The 23,250-nt window shown below is 60.6% G+C and overlaps 1 protein-coding gene across 3 annotated transcripts in view; it reads right to left on the bottom strand.

Moving 5' to 3' along the window:
- Positions 1–243: 243 nt before the first annotated feature.
- The window catches only part of WWP2 (WW domain containing E3 ubiquitin protein ligase 2), a 50,919-nt gene continuing 27,912 nt past the window's right edge, over positions 244–23,250 (bottom strand). For 2 of the 3 annotated variants that reach the window (XM_026077421.1, XM_026077423.1), the window contains exons 9-24: positions 17,887–17,976; positions 15,350–15,524; positions 11,703–11,757; positions 9,124–9,205; positions 8,324–8,452; positions 7,877–7,955; positions 7,638–7,709; positions 7,454–7,542; positions 6,481–6,640; positions 5,021–5,154; positions 4,751–4,891; positions 4,025–4,145; positions 3,547–3,651; positions 2,895–2,991; positions 1,924–1,996; positions 244–1,684 (exon numbers count right to left, since the gene is read on the bottom strand). In XM_026077421.1, the coding sequence (XP_025933206.1) occupies positions 1,585–1,684; positions 1,924–1,996; positions 2,895–2,991; positions 3,547–3,651; positions 4,025–4,145; positions 4,751–4,891; positions 5,021–5,154; positions 6,481–6,640; positions 7,454–7,542; positions 7,638–7,709; positions 7,877–7,955; positions 8,324–8,452; positions 9,124–9,205; positions 11,703–11,757; positions 15,350–15,524; positions 17,887–17,976 (1,702 nt within the window). In that variant the 3' untranslated portion in view covers positions 244–1,584. The remainder of the gene's footprint in view (positions 1,685–1,923; positions 1,997–2,894; positions 2,992–3,546; positions 3,652–4,024; positions 4,146–4,750; positions 4,892–5,020; positions 5,155–6,480; positions 6,641–7,453; positions 7,543–7,637; positions 7,710–7,876; positions 7,956–8,323; positions 8,453–9,123; positions 9,206–11,702; positions 11,758–15,349; positions 15,525–17,886; positions 17,977–23,250) is intronic. The other variant, XM_026077422.1, reaches the window with a different exon arrangement.

Here is a 23,250-nt window from a genome sequence, read left to right as displayed (position 1 = left end):
CCCGAGCCCCAGCAGATGCCAGAATCATTCCTGGCATCTCCATCCTGAGCCTGGAGGAGCTCAGCCCCGCAGCCAAGCCACCTCCTCTCCCTGCTGCTGCGGACCACTGCCTTGGGGGCCAGGATGCAGCCAGGCCCCCCCCCCCCAATTCCTGCAGCCTCGGGGGGGGCAGCCCTGCTGGGGGACCTGCAGCACAGCCCCCTCCGCACCCCCTCCGCCACCGCAGCCACGGGGACGCAGAGCACAGCAGCCGCTTGTCCTTTATTGCACGAGAACTTGGCGTCACCGAGGCGGGATGGGGCAGTACAAAACTATCCATCAAAAGCTATTGCCATATTCTGTATCCAGAGACTTCACCTATGTACAGGTATATACACCCGCGYGGGCTCGCGCCGGCCCGCGGGGAGCGTCCCTGCGCAGGGGCCGCAGCGGCAGGGTCACAGCCAAGGGCAGAGGCCCCACACGAGCTCCCGAATCCGGGTATCCGCCGCCGGTGGAAGGGCCGGAGCCGCAAGGCCGGAGCTGCTTGTGCAGCTGGCAGCCCCTGTACCCCCCCTCCATGGGGTGTGACGCTGAAATAAAACAGCACCCACTGGGGAGCCCCAGTGCAGACTGGCTTTGCAAAAGYGGCCGTGTTGCGTCTGCAGCGGGAGCCGGGGTTACAGCGCGGGAAGGAGCCGCATCCCAGCTCCCCATCCCCGTCGCTGGGTGCAGGAGGGAGCCCCAACGCACACGTTTTCAGGAGCAGCGACGAGGCAGCTGAAAGCCGTTTCCCCTCCTCACTCGCATCTGTTAAGATGCCATGAGAAGGCAGGGGGAAAAAAAAAAAAATCTAGGCAAAAAACCCTGCACCCAGGAAAAGGCCCAGGCAGGCTCCAAAACTCGGCGCTCCTGGCAAAGCTGCTGCTCCAGCTGAAACGCCCGGCGAGGCGACAGCCGCCACCGGTGTCTGGTGGGACCCRGCCGCTCCCGGCCCCGGGCTGCCTCGACCCCCCTCACCAGGGGACAGGGCGCAGCTACGGCACAGGGCAAAACGTGGGGGGAGGAGGGAAAACAGACTGCAGAAAAATAGAGGGGGTTTGTCTCCAAATTCTCACTCGCCGTTCACCAGCCGGAACGTGTTCGTGTCCGTTTGCAGAGGGAGAGGCCAGGCTGCGCCCACCACGGAAGCGCGAGGTTCCTCGCCCCCTCGCCCAGCAGGAAGGGACGAGCCCGGCTAATACTGAGCAGCTACGGGGCAGGAGAGGGGAGCGATGCCCCAYGTCTCCCTGTGTCCCGCCTCCCGGCGAGGCGAGGGCGCACGGGGAGCGTCGCTGTGGTCGCTGAGGCCGGAGGCTTTGCCCCTTCCTCCCCGCGCCCCCCGCCAGCCGTGCGGGGCCAGCCTCGTGCACTGCTCTCCCCATCGCGCCCTGGCTTCGCAGAGCAGGGAGACACGGATGCGCGTTCCCTGGGGCCGTGCCGGCGCGGGAGCGAGGGAGGCAAGACCCGGTGCCGGCTGCACGGCGGCAGAGCGGGAGGGYGCAGTGGGCAGCTCGCTCCAGGGCCTTCCCGTCCCGGGCGCAGCCGGGAGAGCACCGAGCTCCATCACTCCTGTCCAAAGCCTTCCGTCTCCTCGATGGCGTACAGCAGCTTCTCCTTCAGCTGCTCGTAGCTCTTGTAGGGAGGGAGATCCAGGCGGTTAAAGCTGGAGAGAAAAGGGGGGTTGTGAACGCCGCGGAGCGGGTAGGGGTCCCTCTCCCACCACGGTCCTCCCACCAGCTCAGGGGCTGCACTAAGCGGCTCTGCTGGACTCTGCTCCCAGGAATGTGGCCGCATTCCCTGGAAAGCCCCGGGCAGAGCTCGCGGAGAGAACGGAGGCCAGCAGAGCCCGTTCGTATCTGCCCCCGCGCGCTCCCAGCGGGGCCCAGGAGAAGTCACACTCACCACGTGTGGCTCCGGGGCAGCCAAGTCTCTTTGCCAACTTTATCGATGCAGAATTTCTGGGGCCCGTTGCTGCCTGTTAACGAAGAGCACAGCAAAGCTCGCTGCGTCACCAGGAGCCAAAAGAGACGCCTCCGGCTGACGCAGCCAGCCAGCGGATCTCACTGCCACGGGCCCTGCTGACCCCGCACACACGAGGGCACAAACCATTATCAACACTTCTACACACCGCCTGCTCTGACCCCTTTTGCAGAGAGAATGTACAAAATATATATATAAATACATATATACGTATGTATGTTCACAGCATACAGTGATAACAGTGCATCTCCTGAGTAGGACGTTAAATAGCAAGTGCTAAGATGTATTATCTGCAGCACTGAGCAAGTCCATCCAAGAGCTTTAGAAGAGCTGGCTCAGGAACTCTGAGTCACAGAGGTTGCTTTTTAACAAATTGTGAATGCTGGAGGAGCTCCAGGGRACTGGAAAAAAGCTAATGTGCCAATAAGAATAAACTAACGGGCTAAGCTAGTTGGTTAGTTTGACATCGATTCCAGGAAAATAACRGAAAGGCTGGTAGAGAACCCAGAAAGCAGCAAATTAAAGGACGGCAGTAGAATAATGCCATACAGTGTGGTTTTCTGGAAAAGGGGTTTCGTCACACAGAAATCAAAATTAAATCAAAATCATATCTCCTGCAAAAAGAGATTACAAACCGGACTCAAAGTTAACTGTGGTGACATAGTTCATGTCTAAGGAATTTGCCTTAGTACTGCACAAGGCTGGACTGAATCGCTGCGCGCCCCCGCTCGGTGCTCCAGCGTCCCAGCTACCTCACTACTTGCTTACTGCGAACTGCCCCGAGATCTGCGGTGGGAGCGTGGAGAATCAGCTCCGCACACCCACCCCAGAGCGCGTCCGCTCACCCCAGGCCGCTTCCCGCAACCGGGGCGCCGGGAGACAGGAATACGCACCGATGAGCTCCGCGAAGCCTCCGACGGGCAGGCGGCAGGTCCCCGTCACGAACTGCAACAGCCGGATCCGCTTCTCATTGTCCATTTCTTTAACCACCTGCGATGACAGCGCTGGAGTAAAGTGGGATCCGCTGCGGCCCCCGAAGCCCTGAGCCCGACCAGGTCCGGGTTTTCTGAACCAGCCCGAGCTCCGGCCCCGGGAGCCTCGGGGAAATGAGTGCGTCCCGGCCGGCCTGAGCGCCCGCCCGGCGGGAGCGGTTCTCACAGTGCTGCAACCCAGGCTCTGCCCTGCATCGCCCTGGCTGAGGGCTGTTTTCCGAGCCCTCTCCGAAGCAGAATCACCTGCACCGACGCAGCTTTATTACTCGCCACCCTCTCGTCTCGCCCACCCAAGAGCGGCAGCTATTGCTAGAAACACGCTGACCACTAAGTGCTGCCTGCTGTCCTCGGCAGCGGCGCTGGGGCCTCTGCCAGCTACAGCCAAAGGCTCCTCGCTGAACACGTGTTCTCGGTTATATTTCACTCCTCCCGATGGCCTCCGAGGCAGCCAAGCCAGGCTGCCCCTGCTCCCCCAGGCCTCGGGCAGGGGACCTTCCTCAGCACCGGAGCGCGGGACACGGCGGCGGCGGCGGTGCTGCTGGCCCAGGCTCACCTGCCAGAACCACTGGATCTGCTTGCTGTTCTTGGTGTAATGCCGGTAGATGGTGTTCTTCTGCCAGTCGCTCATGTCGATCTCCTGCATGCCGCAGAGCATCAGCTAGGGGAGACGGGCAGTTGGCAGGTGAGGTGAAACAYGACCTTGCGCCCACGCTTTGGGCGCGCAGGAGCACCGAGTCCTTGGGTGCAGGCTCCACCTCCGCACCAAGTCCCCGTACAGGGAACGGAGGCATCCGGGAGGAATTCCCGGTCTCTGACGGGATCCTCATAGAGGACCCAACAAGGGGGCACCACRCAGGCGCTGCCACCTCCCCGTACCCCTGCCAGCAGGGCCGAGGGGCAGAGGCACAGGCAGAGCRTACGAGCAAGGCCCGCGTGCTTGCCGGTTCCTCGCGCCTGCCGGGGGCATMCCACGGCGGGGCGGGAAGCAGCGATACCCGCGCTGCCGCTCCCCTCCCGCAGCACCAGCTCACCTCCAGCTCCTTCTCGTCGAAGTAGCGCAGCCACTCCAGCGGCACCACCTCGTTGAAGCCGTCCAGGAAAGCCTTGGTCTGCTCCTCCACGCCCCGCGTGAACCTCCAGTCCGTCAGCAGCCTGGTGAGGCAGAGCGCGGTCAACAGGCGGCCGGGCGCTCCAGCACCGGCGCGAGGGGGAGCCGCCGTCACAGGCTTGGCTGGGAGGCAGCCGGCCTCGCAGCGGGCACGTGGGGGCGAGGAGAGAGGGAGTTCTGCAAACTGCAAGGGCTCCCCTCGATTCCCACGAGCGGGTTTCTCTCTCTGCTGCCCAACCCACGAGCGGCACGAGGACGAGGCAGYGGAGGGCACCGGGGACAGATCCGCGGCCGTCCGCAGGGTGAGGGGGGAAACCACATCCCCTGGCCGGAGCCTTCTCGGAGCAGGACTGAGGGAGCCTGGTAGCCCCCACCCAGGCCAGATGGCCCCGAGCCGCCGCAGGACGGGGAGAGGAGTCTCGCCCTCTCTCCCCTCTCCTCTTTCCTGAAAGCGCTGGCGACGGCCCAGGCAGCAGCAAGCCAGACCGCAGCGGAGCTCGCAGCTAGGCTGACCGCGCCAGCCCCTGCTTGTCGCAGGCCACGTAGCCCCAGGAAGCGGCCACGTCCCCAGCCCCGCGTCTCCGCGCCAGGGCTGCCCTACGGCCAGCGGGGCTGAGCGCCCGACGGGGGCCTCGGGACCCGGACTCACATGATGTACTCCTCCTTGTTCTCCTCCGTCACCCGGATGCTCTCCCCGCCCTCCTTCAGCTCGTGGGTGGTCACCTTGCCCAGGATCTCCATGTCCTGGATGAAGTACAGCTCCAGGCCGCACTCCTCCAGGCTGTTCTCCCTGCGGGAAGACACCGAGACGTTACTTCTCACGGAGGCACAAGGCTTTGGCACGGCCCGTCACCGAGGGACCAGCTGGCTCCCCGCAGGAGAAGCGGGGCCCAGGGCGGCGGGAGCACGGGGCACTGACTTGGTCCAGACGATGGAGTTGTAGAACTCGGGGTCGATGGACTCCAGGTCCTTCAGCGTGGGGCGCTTGTTGAGCATCCGCTTGTAGAAGGGCAGCGTGAAGCCCGTATCRATGAACTTCCCGTGATACAGAGCCTGCGGAGAGGGGACACCTGGTCACTGGGGGGTGGGATCCCAGAGTTCAGACCCACGCGCTCCCCYGTGGGGCAGGGAGAGATGACGCCCCATTGCTGCGCGCGGCCCGCAGGGAATCGCTCTGCCGGGCCCCGAAACCCCTCCGAGCGGGGGGAGCGAGGGCCGCGCAGGCTGCGCCGAGCTCCTTCCCGGATGGCAAACGGTGCAAGGAGGAACGCGCTGCTCCCCGACAACGCTGCCCCATGCGGGCCGGGGCCCGGGCCCGCGGGGTCGCCGGCGGCTTGCTGGGAGCGGGGCGCGCGGCCCCTCTCCCCTCCCCAGTGCGAATTCCACGGCGTCGCCCGCTCCCCGCACGGCTCTATTAAGAGCACTTGTTTAAACAGAGCTCTGCTGTGGCTTCCCTGAATCCCTGGCTTCCAGGAGCCCCAAGGCAAAGGCAGCCAAAAATAATGCAGACGCTTGTCTAGAACGGCCCAGCGGTGAGTAATAGTCTGGGGTTTTATTGGTATCCTGCAAGGCGCGGGGCAGGGCAGGGCAGGGCAGGACGGCCTGGGAGACCCGAGCAGCGCGCCCCGGCTCCCCGCCGCACCGAGGGGCCGCGGGCAGAGACCCTTCCCGAGCCGGGGAGCCCCTCGCGGCCCCCGGACCTGGGGCGCTCTGCAAGCAGGCTGGCCGTGGGCAACGCGACGCAAACGGGAGTCGCCGCTCTGGGGCTCGGGCGGCTGGAAAATCTCACACCGCTGGGGCTAAAAATAGTCCCCAAAGCTGCAGACCCGACAACACCTGGGGTGGCAGCCAAAGACCTGGAGCCATCCCCGCCGCACGGCCCCGGGGAAAGCGGGTCCCCCCACCGGCCCTCGGCCATCCCCAGCTTTGCGAGCCGTCGCCTGCACCCTTCCCCGAGCCCCTCGGACCCCCTCCGCCCTCCCGACCCGCTCCCAGCAAAGCCGGCGCRAGCAGGCGCTCAAGGAAAGGCGGGTGGCTCTGCGGAGCYGAGCGCATCCGTGGCACGSGGGTGTCCTCCGCGTCCCAGCGCCYGTCGCCGTCCCCTGCCCCGTGGCCAAGGCGGGCGCAAGGCAGCGCCTCCCGCTGCTGCTCGGCCCCAGGGAGAGCGGGCCGGGGAGGCCAGGACGAAAGCCGGGAGCAGGATCCGGCCGGTCTGAGAGCAAATCAAGCGTCTTGTCCGCTATCGCCTCCCCAACCCCTCCGTCTCTTGGGGCCYGTTGCCGCGGCCCCCGCCAGCACCGCTCGCCGCCGCGGGAAGGCTCCTGCTGCCAGGGGCTGGTGGCCACTGACCGCGGGAGCCGGCCGGCACCGGGCTCTTACCATGGCGATGAAGCGGCCGATGAAGCGGAAGTAGGTGAGGTGGTCGGGGTTGATGGAGGAGGCGGGGTTGATCTGCAGGCAGTAGTTGTTCTTGCCGGCGTATTCGAAGAGACAGTACATGGGGTTGAGCACCTCGTGTGACAGGAGGAAGAACCACTCCCTGGGGGCAGGAAGAGCGGCAGAGCCGCGATGCGATGAGTGCCGCCGGCAGCCACCCGCACTTGGGCAAGGAGCCCGCGCTGCYGGGCCGCCCCGACAAGGACTTCACCCGAGCGAAGGGGGGACAGCCCCCATCCCGTCCCGTCCCTCTGCAGCAGCCTGTACAAACCAAGCTCCTGTCTCCTTCGGGTGCCGGTTTAAGCTTTGGGCCCCGGGGTGACTGGGCGAGGGCGTTCGCTGCCTCCTGCCGTCCTCCACCCCGGAGTCCATCCACCGTTACAGAGGCGCCGAGCGAGGTTTGCAAGTGCTTTCAGAGACATCAGCGAGAAACGCCCCCGCCAGCGGGAGCAGCGGGCGCCACGGCTCGGTCCCACGCACGGCGCCATGCACCCACGCGCGCACACACCCCAGGGTGCACGCACAGAGCCCCGCTTGTCCACACGCGCCGTGCCAGCRCGCGCCCCGCTCTTTCCTTCCACCCATCCACTTGGCACACCGCGCCGCACRGGGCTGCCGGCAGGCATCCCACCCCAGAGCGGCCCAGGAGGGGCGTCCGTCCCGGCTTTGCTCCCCCGGCAGCTCGGGGGCACGAGTCCTTCGGCGCAGAGACAGCCCCGGTATCCTGTCCGTGGTTCTACCCTGTGGTAGAACAGCCTGACGTAACCTACCATAGGGTAAAACCACTGGCAGGACACAGAGAGACGCAGCGCAGGAGCCCCTACACCGGAGCTGGGAGCAGCGGCGCCACGGGGAAGGAGCGGGCGAGAGCGCGCCAGCGCGAGCACCCCGCCGGTCCCACYGTGCCAGCGCTCACCTGGCGATGCCGCCGTAGTCCAGGCCTTCCTCTCCTCGCATGATGATGTACAGGCGGCGCCGCAGGTCGTACGGCTTCATGTTCATGATCTGAAGAGAAGCAAAGGGCACCGTCAGCCCGGGGCTGCCGCGCGAGGGGCTGCCCCGGCGCCGACGCAGCCTCTGCCGCCCCGGCTCCTCCTCACCTGCTGGAAGGAGTCCTCGAAGAGCGTCTGCCGCGAAACGCTGATCTTCACGTGGCTGGGCAGCGCGTTCGACTGCAAGCGAGGCACAGACACGAGGCTTTGTGCAGGACGGTGCAGCGGCCGTCCTCTCCCGAGCCTGCCGCGGGGTCAGGCCGTCGGCCAACCCGCCCCGGCTCAGCGGCCCTCCCGGCCCCCGCGTTGCCCAGGGCCCCCRCGTTGCCCAGGGCCCCCGCACTCACGTGGCACAGAAAGCGGAACTGGTGGTACTTCCAGCGAAAGCTCCGGTCGTACGCCCCAGGCGACCCACCTTGCTTGCTCCTGCAAAAGCAACGCGTGCCACGGCTCAGTACGCAGCCCCACGTCCCCACGCGCTCTGACCCAAGCTGCCCGGCCCCGTGGCGAGGAGGCTCCTCGGCGGCCAGGCAGCAGGAAGGAGGAAGCCACTGTCTCTAGGACGGGTCACCTCAGCTGCATGCAGGGAGCTCTGCTCCATCGGAGCCACGGGGAAGCTCCTTAGCCCACAGCTCAAGGTCCTCGCGACAGAGAGACCCACCTCACCAGCCTGCGCCGCGACCCCACGCGTGGAAGAGCTGGCAACAAGCAAGGCGAGCCCCAGCTCCTCGTGCCACRCGCCGACCGCGGGGCCCCCCACTGCAGAACGGTGGGGGTGGCGCAGAAGGACTCACCCRGACTCGAATCCGGGACGCGGGTCTTTGAAGGTGGTGGTGCGAGTGTTGTGGTCCACGAAGTAGCGCACGCCCTCGTTCGTGTACTTCATCTCCCAGCCAGGCGGCAAGGGCGGCTCCTGGATCATCCTGCCCGGCACGAGGACGGCGTTACCGAACGCGCGGCTCGGGGGCCCYGGTTCCGCGCACGCTCACCCTGACCCGGGGCCCTCCTGCTGCTGCCCCGTGCGACTAGCTCAACCTCGCAGCTCTACGCCAGGGGACACGGTGCAGACACCCGCCTGCGCTCGCAGCCCGTGGCGGGCCAGGCCACAGCTACGGCTCCGCTCTCTACCTGCGGGAGATGTGCCCAAGTGGAGACCTGGGCCACATCCTCAGCTGCAGCAGGTCTGCAGGGAGCCACGAGCCRAAGCTCTGGAGGAGCCGCAGCGAAGCCCTGCGAGAAGGCGAYGGGAAGGCACCTCTTCCTGCCCCAAGAGCCCGGCGACCTTCCCCATCACCGACCGCTCAGGCCCAGGGCCTCCCAGCCATTTCCCGATCGCTCCGCTCTGCTCCCGTGAGCCTGGCAGCCCCCCCAGCACGCCGGGGCTCGTGGTATCCGGCTCCCTCGTGCTCCGAGCCTGCCTGGTCTCTGCCCGTCGCTCACAGTGCTTCCACACCCCAGCGCCGGAGCCTGCAGGACTGGCTCGGGGCTCGGTCCCATGGGCAGGCCAGGCCCCCGGCTTTCTGCGCTCAGTAGCCCGTTAGACGCGTCTCCAGAAAGCACAAGCATCCTCCCCGCTCTTCCCAACGGCTCCTACCCCTGCGTGCGAGGGTCTTCCCACTGGGTGGTCCGCGTGTTGTGGTTCACGTAATACACTCGCCCATTGTCCTGTCTCTTCTCTAAGAGAAAAGGGGAGAGGAAGCGTTAGCCCGTGCGCTCRGCTGGCCACCGGGAAGGAGCAGGCTCCTCCGCCCGCGTCCCAAGAGGAAGAGACGGCCCTCCCCAGCTCGCGAGCAGCGCGGCGCTCCCTCCTTTACACCTCCCCGCCTGCTCCCCGGGCGAAGGCGAGATAAAAGCACGCGCTTCCACGCACTCGAGCCGCGGTGCTCTGGCGCAGCCCCGCTCAGACGYGCAACACTACAAACGCGGCATCGCTGCGTGCGGCTCCGCGGAGGTTTTCCCCAGTGCGGCCAGGCTCCCTCCGCCGCCTGCTGCCCACGCTCGCTGCACACGCGTACGGCCCTTTGCAGAGAGCTGGGGCAAAACGAACATGACGCTCACACTGGCGACGCTGCCGTGTCGCCCCTCTGTACCTCCAGCCTCGCGCGCTCCTGCTTGCTGCRCCCGCGCCTTCCCCGGAGCCGGCCGGTGCACTCCAAGCGCCCGCGGTTCCCGCGCCCACTCACCCGGCCCGCCACAGCCGCCCACCCTCCTCCTCCTCTTGGCACCTCCGCTGGCACCGCTCTGCCTCGCGCCGGCTGCTCGCTGCCCTGCGCACGCGCACACGTGCATGCACGCAGCGCCCCCGCGAACACGTGCGCCCCGCACGCCTCCTCCCTCCACGTGCCTGCGTCACTGCCCGCACGCACGGCCCTGCTCCATGCCGGGACGGACGCCCTGCACGCGCGCCCCGCGTCGCCGCCTGCCCGCCACCCGCGCCGTCCTTCTTGCCAGCTCCGTCCCGGAGCCGCGGGCAGCCAAGCATGAGCGCGGGCGAGCTCCGGGGTCCCGCTGCGGGGCCGGGGCTGCCCCGCTCCCGCCAGCCCCGCGGACGGGGGCCGCAGCGTGTCCGCTCCGGCCCAGATGCGCGTGACGGCTGGGGCTGCCTCCACCCCCCGGACCACGTCCGCCCCCGGGACCTTCCCGAATCTTCTCTGGGCTTCCCGGGGCAGGACCCGCTTTCTCCTCCGAGCCGTACGGAGCTGATCTCCCGCTGGAGGGAGCTGCCTGGGGCAGGGCCACCCCGGATCCCTGGGCACGGGGGCTCAGCCCGGAGCAGAGCTGCGCCTTCCTCCCCAGCCGGCGCCGCCGAGGGGACCCTCCGCTCCGGGCTGCGACGGGAACCCGCAGAGCCGYGGCCGAGCCGGGGCTCACCCAGGACAGCGTTAGGGGCCCCCGCGCTGTCCCCTGCCCCTGCGGGGCCCTTTGGCAGCCTGGCGCACCTCTCCGCAGCCCCCGTGCCCGTCGCCCTCCTACCCTGCGAGCACCGCGGAGCCTCCGCGAGCCGTGGTCCGCGGCATCCGGCCCTCTCCCAACCAGGCCCTGCTCCGAGCTCCCTGCCGTTCTCGCCTCTCCCCTGCTACCTGCCCGTGTGGGGCAGAGCCGCGGAGACTCGAAGGCGCTGACGCCACCCGGGTCCCCGCACCCCTCCCTGCTCCCTCCCCGCTTGCAAACGGCGTCCGTCAGCAAACCTGCACGAGCACCTCCGCCCCCCGGAGCCCGCTCCACGGCCCCCGCCCGGAGCAGGACGAGGTGCTGGGTTTACCGCCCCCACCCTGCCGGTGCCAGCGCAGCCGGGCATCCCTCCAACACAGCCGCTTCCCAGGACGGGGCTCGGGCAGGCCGGGAGCATCCAGCATCAGCCCGAACCGGCTCCTCCCTCTCCAGGGATGCTCCGCGCTGAGAACGGGGCCCCTCCGCCCGGAGCTGGCACAGGGCCCTTCCGCAGCGGCCCAGCACACAGGCTGCCCCGCGCCCCCAGCACCCGCCGGCTCCCCCCGGATACTTGCCCGTCCACCGGCTGCCCCCGCTCCCCGGAGCTCAGCGGTGCCGAGGCCCCGCTGTCCGGTTCAGACGTGACGCGACGGAGGGGGAGGCATGGCAGAGCCCAGCAGAAAGCCGCGCTGAGGATACGGGCAGCAAAAGGGCCCCGCTCCTGCCAGATCCTGGCCCTGCTCCTGCCAGATCCCGGCCCCGCTCCTGCCAGATCCCAGCCCCGCTGGGGACCCGGGCGCCTAGCGAGCGGGACGCCCCAGGAGGCTCGGCAGGAGCCGGGGTCTAGGGAAGAGTGGGGAGCTGGACGCCTAGCCTGTCCTCGAGTCCAAAGAACAACCACAAACACTTCTGTGCTCAGTAGCTGAGAGAGAGAGATCTGGGAACTCCTCCAGGAAAAGGGGAAAAAAAAAAAGTGGGAAAAAGCTGGATTTAAAATCAGAGGTTGTGCTAACCATGGGCAGATGCGGCCCCGCGTGCAGCGCAGCCTCGGGGCAACGCTGTCTCCCCAGCCGTGGTACCCAGGAACGCGAGAGATGCAGGCAGGAGCGAGCGAGCCTCCCGGGAAGCCCGGCTCTCCCCGCGGCGCCGGGGCCCGGCGGAGAGCGGCAGCGGTGCCCCGGCCGGGGCCGGCCGCCAGGCGAGCGGCRGGAGCGGAGGCAGGTGAGGAGGCTCTGTACTTACCCCAGCCGGGAGGAAGGGGACCAAGAGGATCATTGTCAGACGGGGCGCCAGACGACTAGAGACAACAGAGAGGGCAAAAATACAAAATAAAAAACAACGCAAAGAAGACTGGAAAAAGCAGAGCGCACAAGGAGCAGGGGGTGACGGGGAGTCGCGCAGCCCCCTGCTTTCCACTCGCCTCCTGTTGGCCCACAGCTCGCAGCAGAGGGAATCTGCTCCCAAAGAACTAAAAAAAAACCTTGCACACTCAAGGGGCGTTAAAAAAAAAAAAAAAAAAAAAAAAAAAAAAAAAAAAAAAAAAAAAAAAAAAAAAAAAAGAAAAAAAAAAAAAAGCACAAACTAAACAGAGGCTGGGGCGGCCAAGGGGGCGGCAGGGCAGGGGCCGTGCCACGGTGCGCGGAGAGGAGCGGGACCAAGCTGCAAAGCCCAGATGTGCGCGGCTGCTCAGCGCCTGCTGGCCAAGGCGACTATCCCCACCAGTTACACCTCCAACCTTCTCCAAGAACCACACACAAGAGGGAAAAAATATYGCAGGCCTTTCCAATGAAATCATTCCCACAAGCCCTGTCCACGCCCAGCGCTTCCTGGCGGGGCCGGCGGCCCCCCTCCCCGCGCGGGGCAGCGCGGCTGCGGGATGCGCTCGCACTGAGGGCACATTCATGCCGGCGCAGACAGGCGTCTCCCGGCCCCGCCGCCTCCCACCCCCAGCAGGTTGGGGGCCGCCGCACAAAGCACCTTTATTCCTCCTCCTCCTCCCCGGCCGCCCGTCACCCAGCCTGAACCGGGGGATGCCCCGGSACGGGGGAAGGAGGCTGGCCGGGCGGCCGGCCGGCGGCTGCGCTGCGCCTCGGCTCCGGCTCCGCTGCAGGTCCCCTGGGGATGCACGCGCAGCCCGAACAGTTGGGGATTCGGGGGAAAAGGGGGTGCTGCGAATGCTTTTGATGGTCAAATAAGAAACACAGTGTTACCAAAAAGCCTTTTCATTGCACCTCCCGAAACTGAGCTGCAGGAGAGGGGCCGCGCTCCCCAGCGGGCCCGGCACCCCGTCCCGCCGCTCGAGGGACAGGAGCGTGCACGGAGCCGGTGCGGGCTTGGGAAACGCCGCCCACGGCCGGGCCCTTCCCGCTGCTGCCCCGGATGGGGACCCCCAGGCCTGACTCCTCGCAGAGCCCCCACCGGCCGCCCAGGAAGGGCGCCGAGCCCCGGGGCACCCTGCGGGCCAGCCCAGCACCCCRGCGGGACGTCCCACGGCACGGTCCGGGACGGGGCCAGGGCAGCCCTGCTCCTCCAAGCTTCTCCCCTTGCAGCAACCCAGYGAGCCCGACGGGGCGAGTGAGGCGCTGCCTCTGGCAGCCGCCAGCCGGATGCTGCGTGCCTCCGGCTCCRAGCGGCCTCCGCTCCCTGCCCTGCCCAGACAGACTGGCCAGAGACACAGTCGAGTCACGTCCAGAGGTATAGCCTCACTGCGGCCTAAAAATAACTAATTAAAACAAACACGGCAGGGAGACGAGCACAGGGCAGCGCTCCGGGGAGCCAGCCTTCCCGTTGCTCTCGGCAGGCCCCACATGCACGGGACACGGCTGGAAACAGCCCGGCTCCCTGTGCCAGCGAGACCCCTCAGCACTGGGAAATCACCGCCAAGCCCGCTGCACGGGCGCACGGGCTGGGAGCCCCACGGCAGCCAGGCACGCGCTGGCGGAGGGGTCCCTGGCTGCACCCCGGCCCTCCGAGCCGTGCTGCCCACAGGAGCACAGTCCTGCCCGCTGCCGCTCCGCTCTCCTCTCCCCGCCAGGTGGGCAGAGGAGGGCAACAGCAAGCAGAAAGCCCCTGCGGGGAAGGAGGCAGAGCAGGAGCCATCGCCGCTGGCAGCAGAAAGCTTGAAACAAAAGTACAATCGTTTCATCAGGCTAAATTTGGAGCGCGAGTCCCTCCCTCTGCACTCTGCCAGGGCGAGTCGCGCAGCCCTGGAGCGGCTCCAGGGCCGGCGCTCGCGGAGACGTTAGCGAGCAATGAGCTCACGATCCAGCCCAGCCGCCGGTGGAAGCCCCCCGCCGAACGCCGCTGCGCAGCCGGCGCTGCCCTTGCAGCGTGCTGCAGGAGCAGGGCACGCGGCGGGCAAAGCCGCAACAGCCCACCGTGCTCCGCGGGGCGCACTAGGAAAGGACTGGACCCCCTCCAGAGGCACCAGCCTGGCAAGCTGGCCGGGAGAGAGGGGCAGGAGCGGGAAACGGGCTCAGAGCAGCACCCTGCGCGTCCTGCGRAGCAGCCCTAGCTTTGCCTCCTGCYGAGCGGCRTTAGCGGCCCRGCTCTGCACACGAGCTCTGCGCAYCCCCCTTCCAGGGRGCTCACACCTGGGCTCCTCTCTGGAGGAGACTGCRCGAGCAGCAGCAGCATTTCTGTGTCCTGCTGGGACACATCAACCTCCTGACTTCCTCAGGGAGGAACTGAACATTAACGAGAAGTTCGTCACCTTGCTCCTCACACGTTCGCTTTGCACCTGCCCCACTGGAGCTCTCCTTCTCCCGTCAAGAGCAATGTTTTATAAAGCGTCGCAGGCTCCTGCACAGCACGGGGGCTGGCTGATGGGGGGAGCACCGAAACATCACCAGTCTGGGAAGCAGAAATGCTGCAGACTGCTCGTWCCTAATGACTGCTCAGCCTGCTGCGTAAGGGTTGCCAGCGCAGACTTGGTTATCGGAGGACGCTCGCCACCTCTGGAAGCCAGATCCTGGCTCAGGCAGCAGCGGCAAGGCCAGGACAAGAGTGGTCTGAGACCACACTCTGCTCAGGAGCTGCTGCTCTATGGGGCTAGTGAGAGACCATTTGCCCAGCAAGGAAACGTGGTTATTCAGCCCAAATCAAGAACAAGGGAGAGAAGCAGAGAAAGCAGGAGGGAGCTCACAGAGCCCAGCRGTGCTCACTCCCTGGGTGCTCTGGTTCCCCGGCTCTTGCTGCAGCGCTCACCACGCCAGCACTCGTGCCCTGGGCCCATATTTACTAGCATGGTCTCTTGAGGCCACCCAGCATCCAACTACACCACCCTCAGCTGAATGGAGACTTGGGGAAGGAACAGCTCAGCCCCGAGAGCCTCTCCACCCCACAACACGGGAGGTTCCTACGGTATTCCCCACAYGGGCCCAAGCCCTGACAGCACACAGCAAGTCCTGCAGGCCTCACACAGACCGGCCCCTTCCCCCTCCACCAGGTCAGGAGCAAGGCCGTAAGGAAGGCCAATGCACTGCCCAGGACCAGCATGCCTTGGCTGATGCGAGCCAAGGGAGAAAGCCTGTTCCTAGCCAGGCTAGCAYGGAAGGGACGCATCAGGGACAGACTGCTGAGGACACCTCCCATCGCCTTTCAAGGATGCACTAGCTGTTTTTATAAAAAGCAAGCTATTCCCACAAGGTTCTCCACACTCAGCAGAGGAACTTCTGGGAACTTTTGTCCGAGCTCACTGTTCTGCTGAGCTCTCCGAGCCTACGGACTGTCTCTGCACGGGCCAGCTGCAAGTCGTGTCTCCGTGCAGGCAGAACAGGGTTGCTCACAGCCCAGTGAGCACCRTCCCTGCACTCCACATCTCCCAGGYTTGGTTGGGTGAGACCCACTGGGCAAGCACTACCTGAGCCACCGCAACCACTGGCCCTCACCTGGTACAAGAATCTTTGGCTAAATTGCTGCATGGCTCCTTGGAGCTGGTTTCGCTGGGACTGCCATTGCTCATAGTTCCTCACGTACTCGGCTGTAGGGCGCTGCCACGTGGTGGTCCTGGTGTTGTGGTCAACATAGTAATACCTTCCTCGAGGATCCACGCGCTTCTCCCACCTGGAAACACCACAGGAAGGAAATGTCACCACTTGTCTTCCCTCAGGAAAGGGGCTTATTGTGCCCTTCCAGCCCTCGTTTCAGTGCTTCAGGGCTTGATCATCTCCCACTCCAAGGGAGTCCACACCAAACTCACATGCACACCACCACCCCGCTTCTTCCAACATCGCTTTTACTGCACGGAGCTTGAACACACAGCACAGGACTGCTGAACCAACATCCCTCAACAAACCTTCAGGAGATCAGCCGTAGCCCCAGAGCTGAGCCCCTGGGGCATGTCCCAGCAGAGAGTCCCTCCTCAAGCACCACAGCAGTAACACAGGAAAGTCATGACAACTGATGCTCCCTCCTGTGATAACCAGCCCAAACACAAGTCCTCCCCAAGACCAGCACATCCACCAGTGCTGCTCGAAGGACAGGACTGGGCCAGGCACCCACAGGTAAACCCATCTCCCAAGAAGGCAGCCACCTCGCATCTCCTCCCCACAGCCAGCAGCCCAGGAAGAGGAAGGCATGCTGCATGGGAACAAGGCCTGGAGCTACCCTGGAGCATCCCCCTCCAGCCGATGAAAGAAGCAGCACAGACAGATCTGGTGGCAGATGTCTCCAGCCGTCATGTGGCAACTCAATACTAATGCTAGTGTGAAGGTATGGGGGCCAGAAGAAAGAAACCTTGCAGAGCTAAAGAAGCATGGCAGAAGACACAGAACATGGTCTAACATGGAGGAATCTCCTATTTCTCTTGCTGAGAGTTGGCTCCGGGAGCCCTGGACAAGGAGCAGCAGCTTGAGAATATTCAGCTGCTGCCCAAGAACGTGTTGAAAACACAATTTAGAGGAGCACTGCACTGTGAACTTAGCCAGCTGCCAAGCTCCAGTCATGTTCTCCATGCAGTGGCTCAGAATTCACGATGGATTGAGTTCTGGCTCCTAGAAACACTTCGAGGGCTCCCTGGCCTCCAGAAACAGGTAAGAAAAACAGCTCATCATCCTTCAAGGGAGGAAGACAGTAAGAGCTGTTGGGCCTATGAGTTTAGCCATGGAGACTGTGAGTTTTCATTTCACTCTGACACTAAGGGCTGATTTCAGACACTTGGGTTTGGCTCCTCTCACGAGACTGAGCGCTRCCCTTTAACACAAGGGCTCCATTCCCGGTTCCAGTATAACTATCAATTTCATAGCTGAAGGGGTTTCTTTGGATAAAATGAGATCCACCACTAGGATCTTCCTGTAACATCACATGAAGCAGTGTTGCTGAGCTCCGAGACAGGAGACGCCTAGATGCTAACAGATAACACCATGGTGTTAGGAGGGGAGGAACACACCTGGGGTACTCCAAAACCTACCTTTCAGGTAACAGCCTCCCTCTTTTAATACCAGATAGATTTTAAGCTGTTAGAGGATCAGAAGGTGACAGGGAAGGCTGCAAAGGTCTCAGTTTAACCAAAGGTAGTGTGCGACCAGAGGAACCTAGAGGCTCCCATGGAGGAAAACAGGCTTTTATTTCATATTCACACAGTACACCGSCTTTTAAAGCTCACTCCAGTCATTCCAACCTAAGATAAATGCCATCTAGTGAACAATATTCGTTTGGCTATACCGACTTCTCTGTTCTTGGGAGCCCAAAGAGAAGGTGAGAATTCAACAAGCTTCTGGAAAACGTGGGGGCCCAGAGAGCTGTGTACGGTCTTCATGATCTGAAGACTGTTTACTTCTGCAAATGAAAGCATGTCCCTCCTGGACACAAGTTTTGCAGAGTTCTTCTAGCACATCTCATGGAGCTAAGCAGCACCGTCTTCTCAAGAGTGGGCAGCCCCCCACTGTGCTAAGAACATAAGAGACCTCTCTGAGAGAGGACAAGGTCCAACTCCAGGTTTGGAAAACACTGAGCACGCCTGCTTCTGCTCACCAGAAACTCAGCCCTCTCAAGTAATCCCTCCTCTGAAGTGTCTGTTTTTCTAGGCGACATGGGGCCTATCCCCTTCTCCTGGTCCTCAGGGAGACTTTGCAGGCTCCTGTATCAAAAGCCCACCCCTCTGTTCTGCCCACAAGCAATTATGCTCCTCAAGTTGCCAGTGATTCCATGGACTATTTAAAAAATAATAATCTTTTAATAAAGGCTAAAACAAAACAGACAGAAAGGTCTTATTTCTAAAAAAAGAAAAGGCCTTCTAGAGGTTGAAGAGTGTGTTTTCAAGCCAGTAAACWCTTGGTCTTCTCACCTCATTTCTTTTTAGGAATGAAAAGACCTTCCTCCACCCCCTCCCATCACCGACTTCCCCCCTTCTCTGCAGACTCCTGCGCGGCCACTACAACAGGTTAGCTTGGTATCTGAGACACCACCTGCTCCCAGAGCACCTTACCCTGGAGGAAGGGGTCTCTCCCAGGTGGTGGTCTTGTTGTTATGGTCTACATAGTAGACTCTACCATTAGGCAGCTCTCGCTGTTCCCACCTGAAAGAGAAAATCATGAGACAGCTGATACTTGCTGACACAGAGATCAAACCCTGGCAGAGGTGGAGGGGAGTCAACCACATCATCACCACAGGAGTTTAGAAGTGAAAGTCATACAGAGACAAGATTGGCAGCCCTGCAGGTGAAAGCCCTCTTCACATGCAGCAGACGGGGGGGGGATGCCCGCTCTACACCTGCCAGCACACCCTGACTCACTCTAGGATGGGAGAAGCTCAGGACCCAGGGCCGGCTGAAATGCCCTGTGCTGAGACCACCTCTTGGTGCTAACCACAACTAGCGGAGCGAGGGAAGTGGTAGATGAATGGAGGAAACTGGAGTGAGACGCAGCCACTCTGATCAATTGGATCAGCCAGGTAACGTGGGCCAGGCAGTCGCGGGACGTCTCTGCTCCAGCAGTGACAGCGACATGGGCAGAGGCAGGTCCGCAAGCCCTGCACAGCCCCAGCCAGCCGGACGCTTCCCGYCCAGCCTCTCTGCTAACTGGCTCTTCGAGGTACTCGCCAGGCATGACACAAGCATCAGCAGAGCAAGAGAGCGCCAAGTGCTTCTCAGGGGTGCTGGTGGCACAGAGCTCCTACGAAGGACACCTTACACGTGACAGAAGACACGAGTCTCCTCAGATCCCTTCCCCTGCTCCAGCACATCCTGACATGAAGCAGCAGCAGGCAGCCTGCACGCTGCATGACCCAGCAGAAGTCGATAGACACTTCACATCTGCTTTTTAGCGATGTCCAAGCACAGCTAACAAAACAAAACTGCCCTCTGTGATGCCAGCCAGAGCGGCGTGCTTCCCACCACGGGATCTCACGGGTGTCTCTCCATAAAGCACATTGCTCTGACGCCTGCAGATGTTGGGGATGCCACCAAAACCCATGTGTGTCCAGCTGGCACCCTTTCAGAGAGAGCATGGAGAAACTCAAGGCAAACACAACAGCTCCTGTACTCTGTCGAAGCACAGAGGTGAAGCAAAGCGGCTCAGCTGGAATGAGCAATGTGGATCCAGCGATACCCAGACRATTTCCGCAGCCTCAGTCCCTGCGTTTGAAGGACAGCGAGACCAGCTATGGCCCTGTTCCTGCGCACTCAGCCTCACACGGAAGAGGACAGCACCTTTGGAAACAAGCAGGCACCGCCTTCACCTCCACGACGGACTCACAAGCTGCGACTACACGCAGCCAGAAGGGGATTTCTGATCCTTTCCTCGTTTCTTAGCTGGCAATGCTGAGGCAGAAAAAGGAGAGATGCACCCAACGCTGCAGCAGCAGCTGGTGTGCTGGGGCACCTCGTGTGGCTCCCACTCCCAGGGCAGCCTTTTAGGGCTCCCTCAGCCACAGGCAGCCACGCAAGCTCTGGGGGCATCACCCTTCCCATGAGGATGGCTGCAGTGCAGGGGACCCAGTTTCCCCAGCAGGCTTGCTCCAGGTAGGACCAGGAGACCTCACAGGCATCTTCATCTGCTTTAAATCATGTCCAAACAGCTTCTGAATGAACACTTTGCCCGTGTTCCCATACACTCGGACTGCAGCTGTGCAGCCAAGCCTCCCCCACGGGTCAGTGAGCTGTGAATAATTAATAATCACCTTATTACCAAGCACATCCAGAGGGTTGCAGCTGGTAGATTAGTAAACCTACCTCTTAGCATTGCTTAGTTACAGTGTTTTAAYCTTCATTTAAAATAAAGAATGACAGCAGGTCTGCACAGTATTTATTTGGCTTACTAGATAAAGACTATTATAGAGGTGCTGCAGTAGTTTGCATTCTGAAAATAGGCAAAGTTTGGAGCATAAATTCCTAACTTCCTCCAGAAAGTAGGAGGGTCGGTGTAAGATTTCACACAGGGTCAGTTTTATGCCCTGTGTGTTTTTGATGTAGTTTTTGTTTGGTTTCTCTTAATACATCTTTAAAGGGGAGCCTTTGAATCTGGGCTTGGGCTGAAATTTTTCTTGGCAGCCCTCCTGCTCATTGCTGACAGATACCTCTTAAAAACATTGTGTGTCCACAAGGCACTCAGTTTAGAGGTGGCCCCTAAGGGGAGCTGGTGCGATAGAGAGGGCTGGTTTTACACAGTTACACTGAAAACCATTCTTTGCCTTAATTCATTCATGAAAGTTTATGCCCTGGCAAACATAAAACCTCCGTGAAGCACCATGCTTTTCTGTCAGCTTTTATTCTACAACAGAGAAAGGCTAGCATACAGCTGCTGACAGATAAAATGTTCTCCTGCCACACTTCTACTCCCACAGGTCTCCCTTCCAATTCAATGTTCAGCCTCAATTAATCATCACAAAAAGCCCTAGGAAATTAATATTCTAGCCTCTGTTGTGACACTCTGATGGCAACTGAACAAATGCAGGCTTGCAGAATGCAAGTAGCACTTTGTGAAGGAGATGCTCTAAGTGCCAATTCCCCATTGTCTGGTTTGCACAATTCCTTCTTACCCTCAAACCTCTACAGCATAAGATTTAAGCTACCAAACTGTGGCCTCTGCCCCAAAAGCCACAACCACACACTGACCATGACCACAGGTCCACAGACTATGCCTCAGCCTCAACACTGCTTTCTACAGAGGTGGGAAGACAGAACACGGGGACAGTTTCAACAGGATTTTCCAAAACTCAACAGCATGCCATCAGCTGAAGACCTGAACTGTCCAGAAGTCAAGTGGGCAGCCTGAAAAATTTCTGACCTAGGCAGAAGGCAATCTTACACTCTGAGATAAGAGAGTCAGTCCCCTRAAAGCAGGATGTGAGTTTGAACACCAAGCTCAAGATATAGTCAAGAAATTTGCCCAACTCTAATCAGAGCTGTTGGCTTTGCTCCTGTGGCTTGGGAAAAGATTTCTCAACTTAACGCATTTGCAGTGAACATATAAAATTTGCAAGTAAAAGCTACCATTCAGCAACACTGGATCTTTCTCATTCAAAGAACAGATCTACAGATGCCAGTGGTTGTCTTTGATGGAAACAGCCCAAGTCAGGACCTACCACTTTCATATAGCATTGACAGCAATGGGTTGCTGAGCAGAGCTCCACCCAGAGAACTGACCAAGTCTCTGTCAAAGGAGACCTGGTACTATCCAGTCCTACTCGCAGATCAGAAAGTCTTCATCTCTAAAGTCAGTGGTCAGCCCTTGGTCCGAGTTATCCCTGGACAGCACTGGGTATTGCCAGAGGGAAAAAGCTTGTTCCCTGTTCACTAGTGATGARCTCATGTTCCACAAGCATAAAAATATCAGGAAAGCTAAAACAGATTGAAACCTCTAAAAAGAAAGTCAGAGCTGGCCTAACTGAGWTTTCTTGAAGACACAAGCATGTCTACCCCACAAGATGGATGGAAAAGGAGCCATATTTCTGGGTATCTCTAGGAAGACGGCAGGCCTTTGGCAGTGCTACTGGCTGGAGAGCTCCCCACTTCAAGCACAGCTTTTGAGCCACTGGAGCTTTGGAAAGCTCCCTTTCTAGATTCGTACTGCAGGCAATTCCAATCCTCACCAGGGATCAGATACACACCCAGAATAAGGCTCTGGTAGAGTAATATTATTCGCAAATAAAATTCCAAGGCATAATTCCACTCATAAGACTTTGAATGAGCTGGAGTCCGGAGAAACGCCAGGGTAGACCTCCATGATCATCCTCACAGGAAACCCCCTTAAGGATCATCTTTGTGAGGAAGTTAATTCTACATAATTGACTTTTCTGGATGGATCTAGAGACTGCAGCACAGGTCATTTAGAGAGCACAAGGCAACCACAGCCAGATGTCCTATCCGTTTTGTCCATGCTGACAAGCAGTGCTTCAGAGATGAACACAACTTCAGTTTCACTCACACAGAATCAATGGTGCCAATGTCCATCACCGGAAGAGACAGGTCTTCCAAACTCATTGGCAATACGTTCGCAGTTTGATTCCTCTGATCAATAGGGCTCTGAGGACTTGGAAGTCCCCTATGACAAGAGACTCTCAAGCCCTCAAGTACTAATTCTGTGGCTGTACAGACCAGAAATACTGTGGCATAGRCTCCTCTAGAGCAGAGGGTTTCTGGATCCCTGGTAGGATACTCATCTGGGTGCCCCTATGACTGCAAAGAACCACAAAGGATTGAGGAGAGCTGCTCATAGTGCTGCAAAGCAGTGGTTGTTACTGATGTCCACTGCAGAGTGTCCCTGTCTCACACTCCCTAGAAACAGGTGCCAAGCTCATGTGCTCCTCAGTTCTGCAGCTCCTTGGTGATCTGAAAAGTAAATTTGCCGAGGGCTGCCTCACCCACAATCTGATGTTTTGTTGCTATGAAGAGTGAATCACAGCTGTTAAACAGCAAACTGCTGTGAACCATTATCCCTGCTGTCACCCTTGCAACTGTCTGAGAGATAGGGGCACTCAGAGCTGATAAAACCCAACATTGCTTAGACCACCTTGCCCAGTTCTTCAAAGGCTTCAACCTTTTCAAGCTTCCCTGCACAGCATTTGCCATCCCTCACGGGACAGGTCAGGGAACACATATGACAACAGGCTCTTCCTCTTGGGAACCTATTTCCAGCCAATGTTTCTCCTAGATRAGTGCTGCCACGCCACCATTGGTGAGAAAGATCAACAGTTTACCAAATTATAGAYGGTGCGAACAGCAATATCCAACGCAACAGCAAAAGTCCATCTGAGCGAAGAGCTGAGACATTGCTAATGAGCAACCTGCTTGTTCGAAGTCTTTTAAGATGCACTGATTTTTAAAACACTAGTATTTTGTTTAAAGGCACTGAGAACATAGGTTGGAACCTGATTTCTGGACCAGCCAGAAGACAGTCCTTCAAAAGCCATCCAGAATACGCTGTTGCTTCATTATCCCACAAGAGAGGAAGACACAGTCAAGCACCCACAGTGCTCGACAGGAGCTATGAYTAAAAACTTGGTAAAAGTTGTAGGGTGCAAAGTTGTAATCACTGAACACAGTGGCAGGACTATGGTCTCAATTGTAAAAACACAAATGGTTGAGTTTGGTTTAGATATCAGCTTGTCTCACGCCTATTGCTGAGGCCAGGGATTCTGCTTTCAGGCAAATTCAGGGCACAAGCACAATCTATTGGCAAGTGCCTCCCCTCTCCGTCAATGCTTCAACGTGTGTCTTGTCTGCAGTCACAACGTACTAGCAACAGTCGACCCCAGGTCTCTGCACCAGTATCCAAGGACGTACTCACGGAGACACCAGAGCTCTCATCCACGTGCACCACTGGTGCAAGTCTGAAACACGCGACATGTTGAA

The sequence above is a fragment of the Apteryx rowi genome, unplaced genomic scaffold (genome assembly GCF_003343035.1).
Source record: "Apteryx rowi isolate R43461 unplaced genomic scaffold, aptRow1 scaffold_451, whole genome shotgun sequence".
Taxonomy (NCBI): domain Eukaryota; kingdom Metazoa; phylum Chordata; class Aves; order Apterygiformes; family Apterygidae; genus Apteryx; species Apteryx rowi.
Note: the sequence above shows the minus strand (reverse complement) of the source record. Positions and strands in the feature narration are given on the sequence as shown.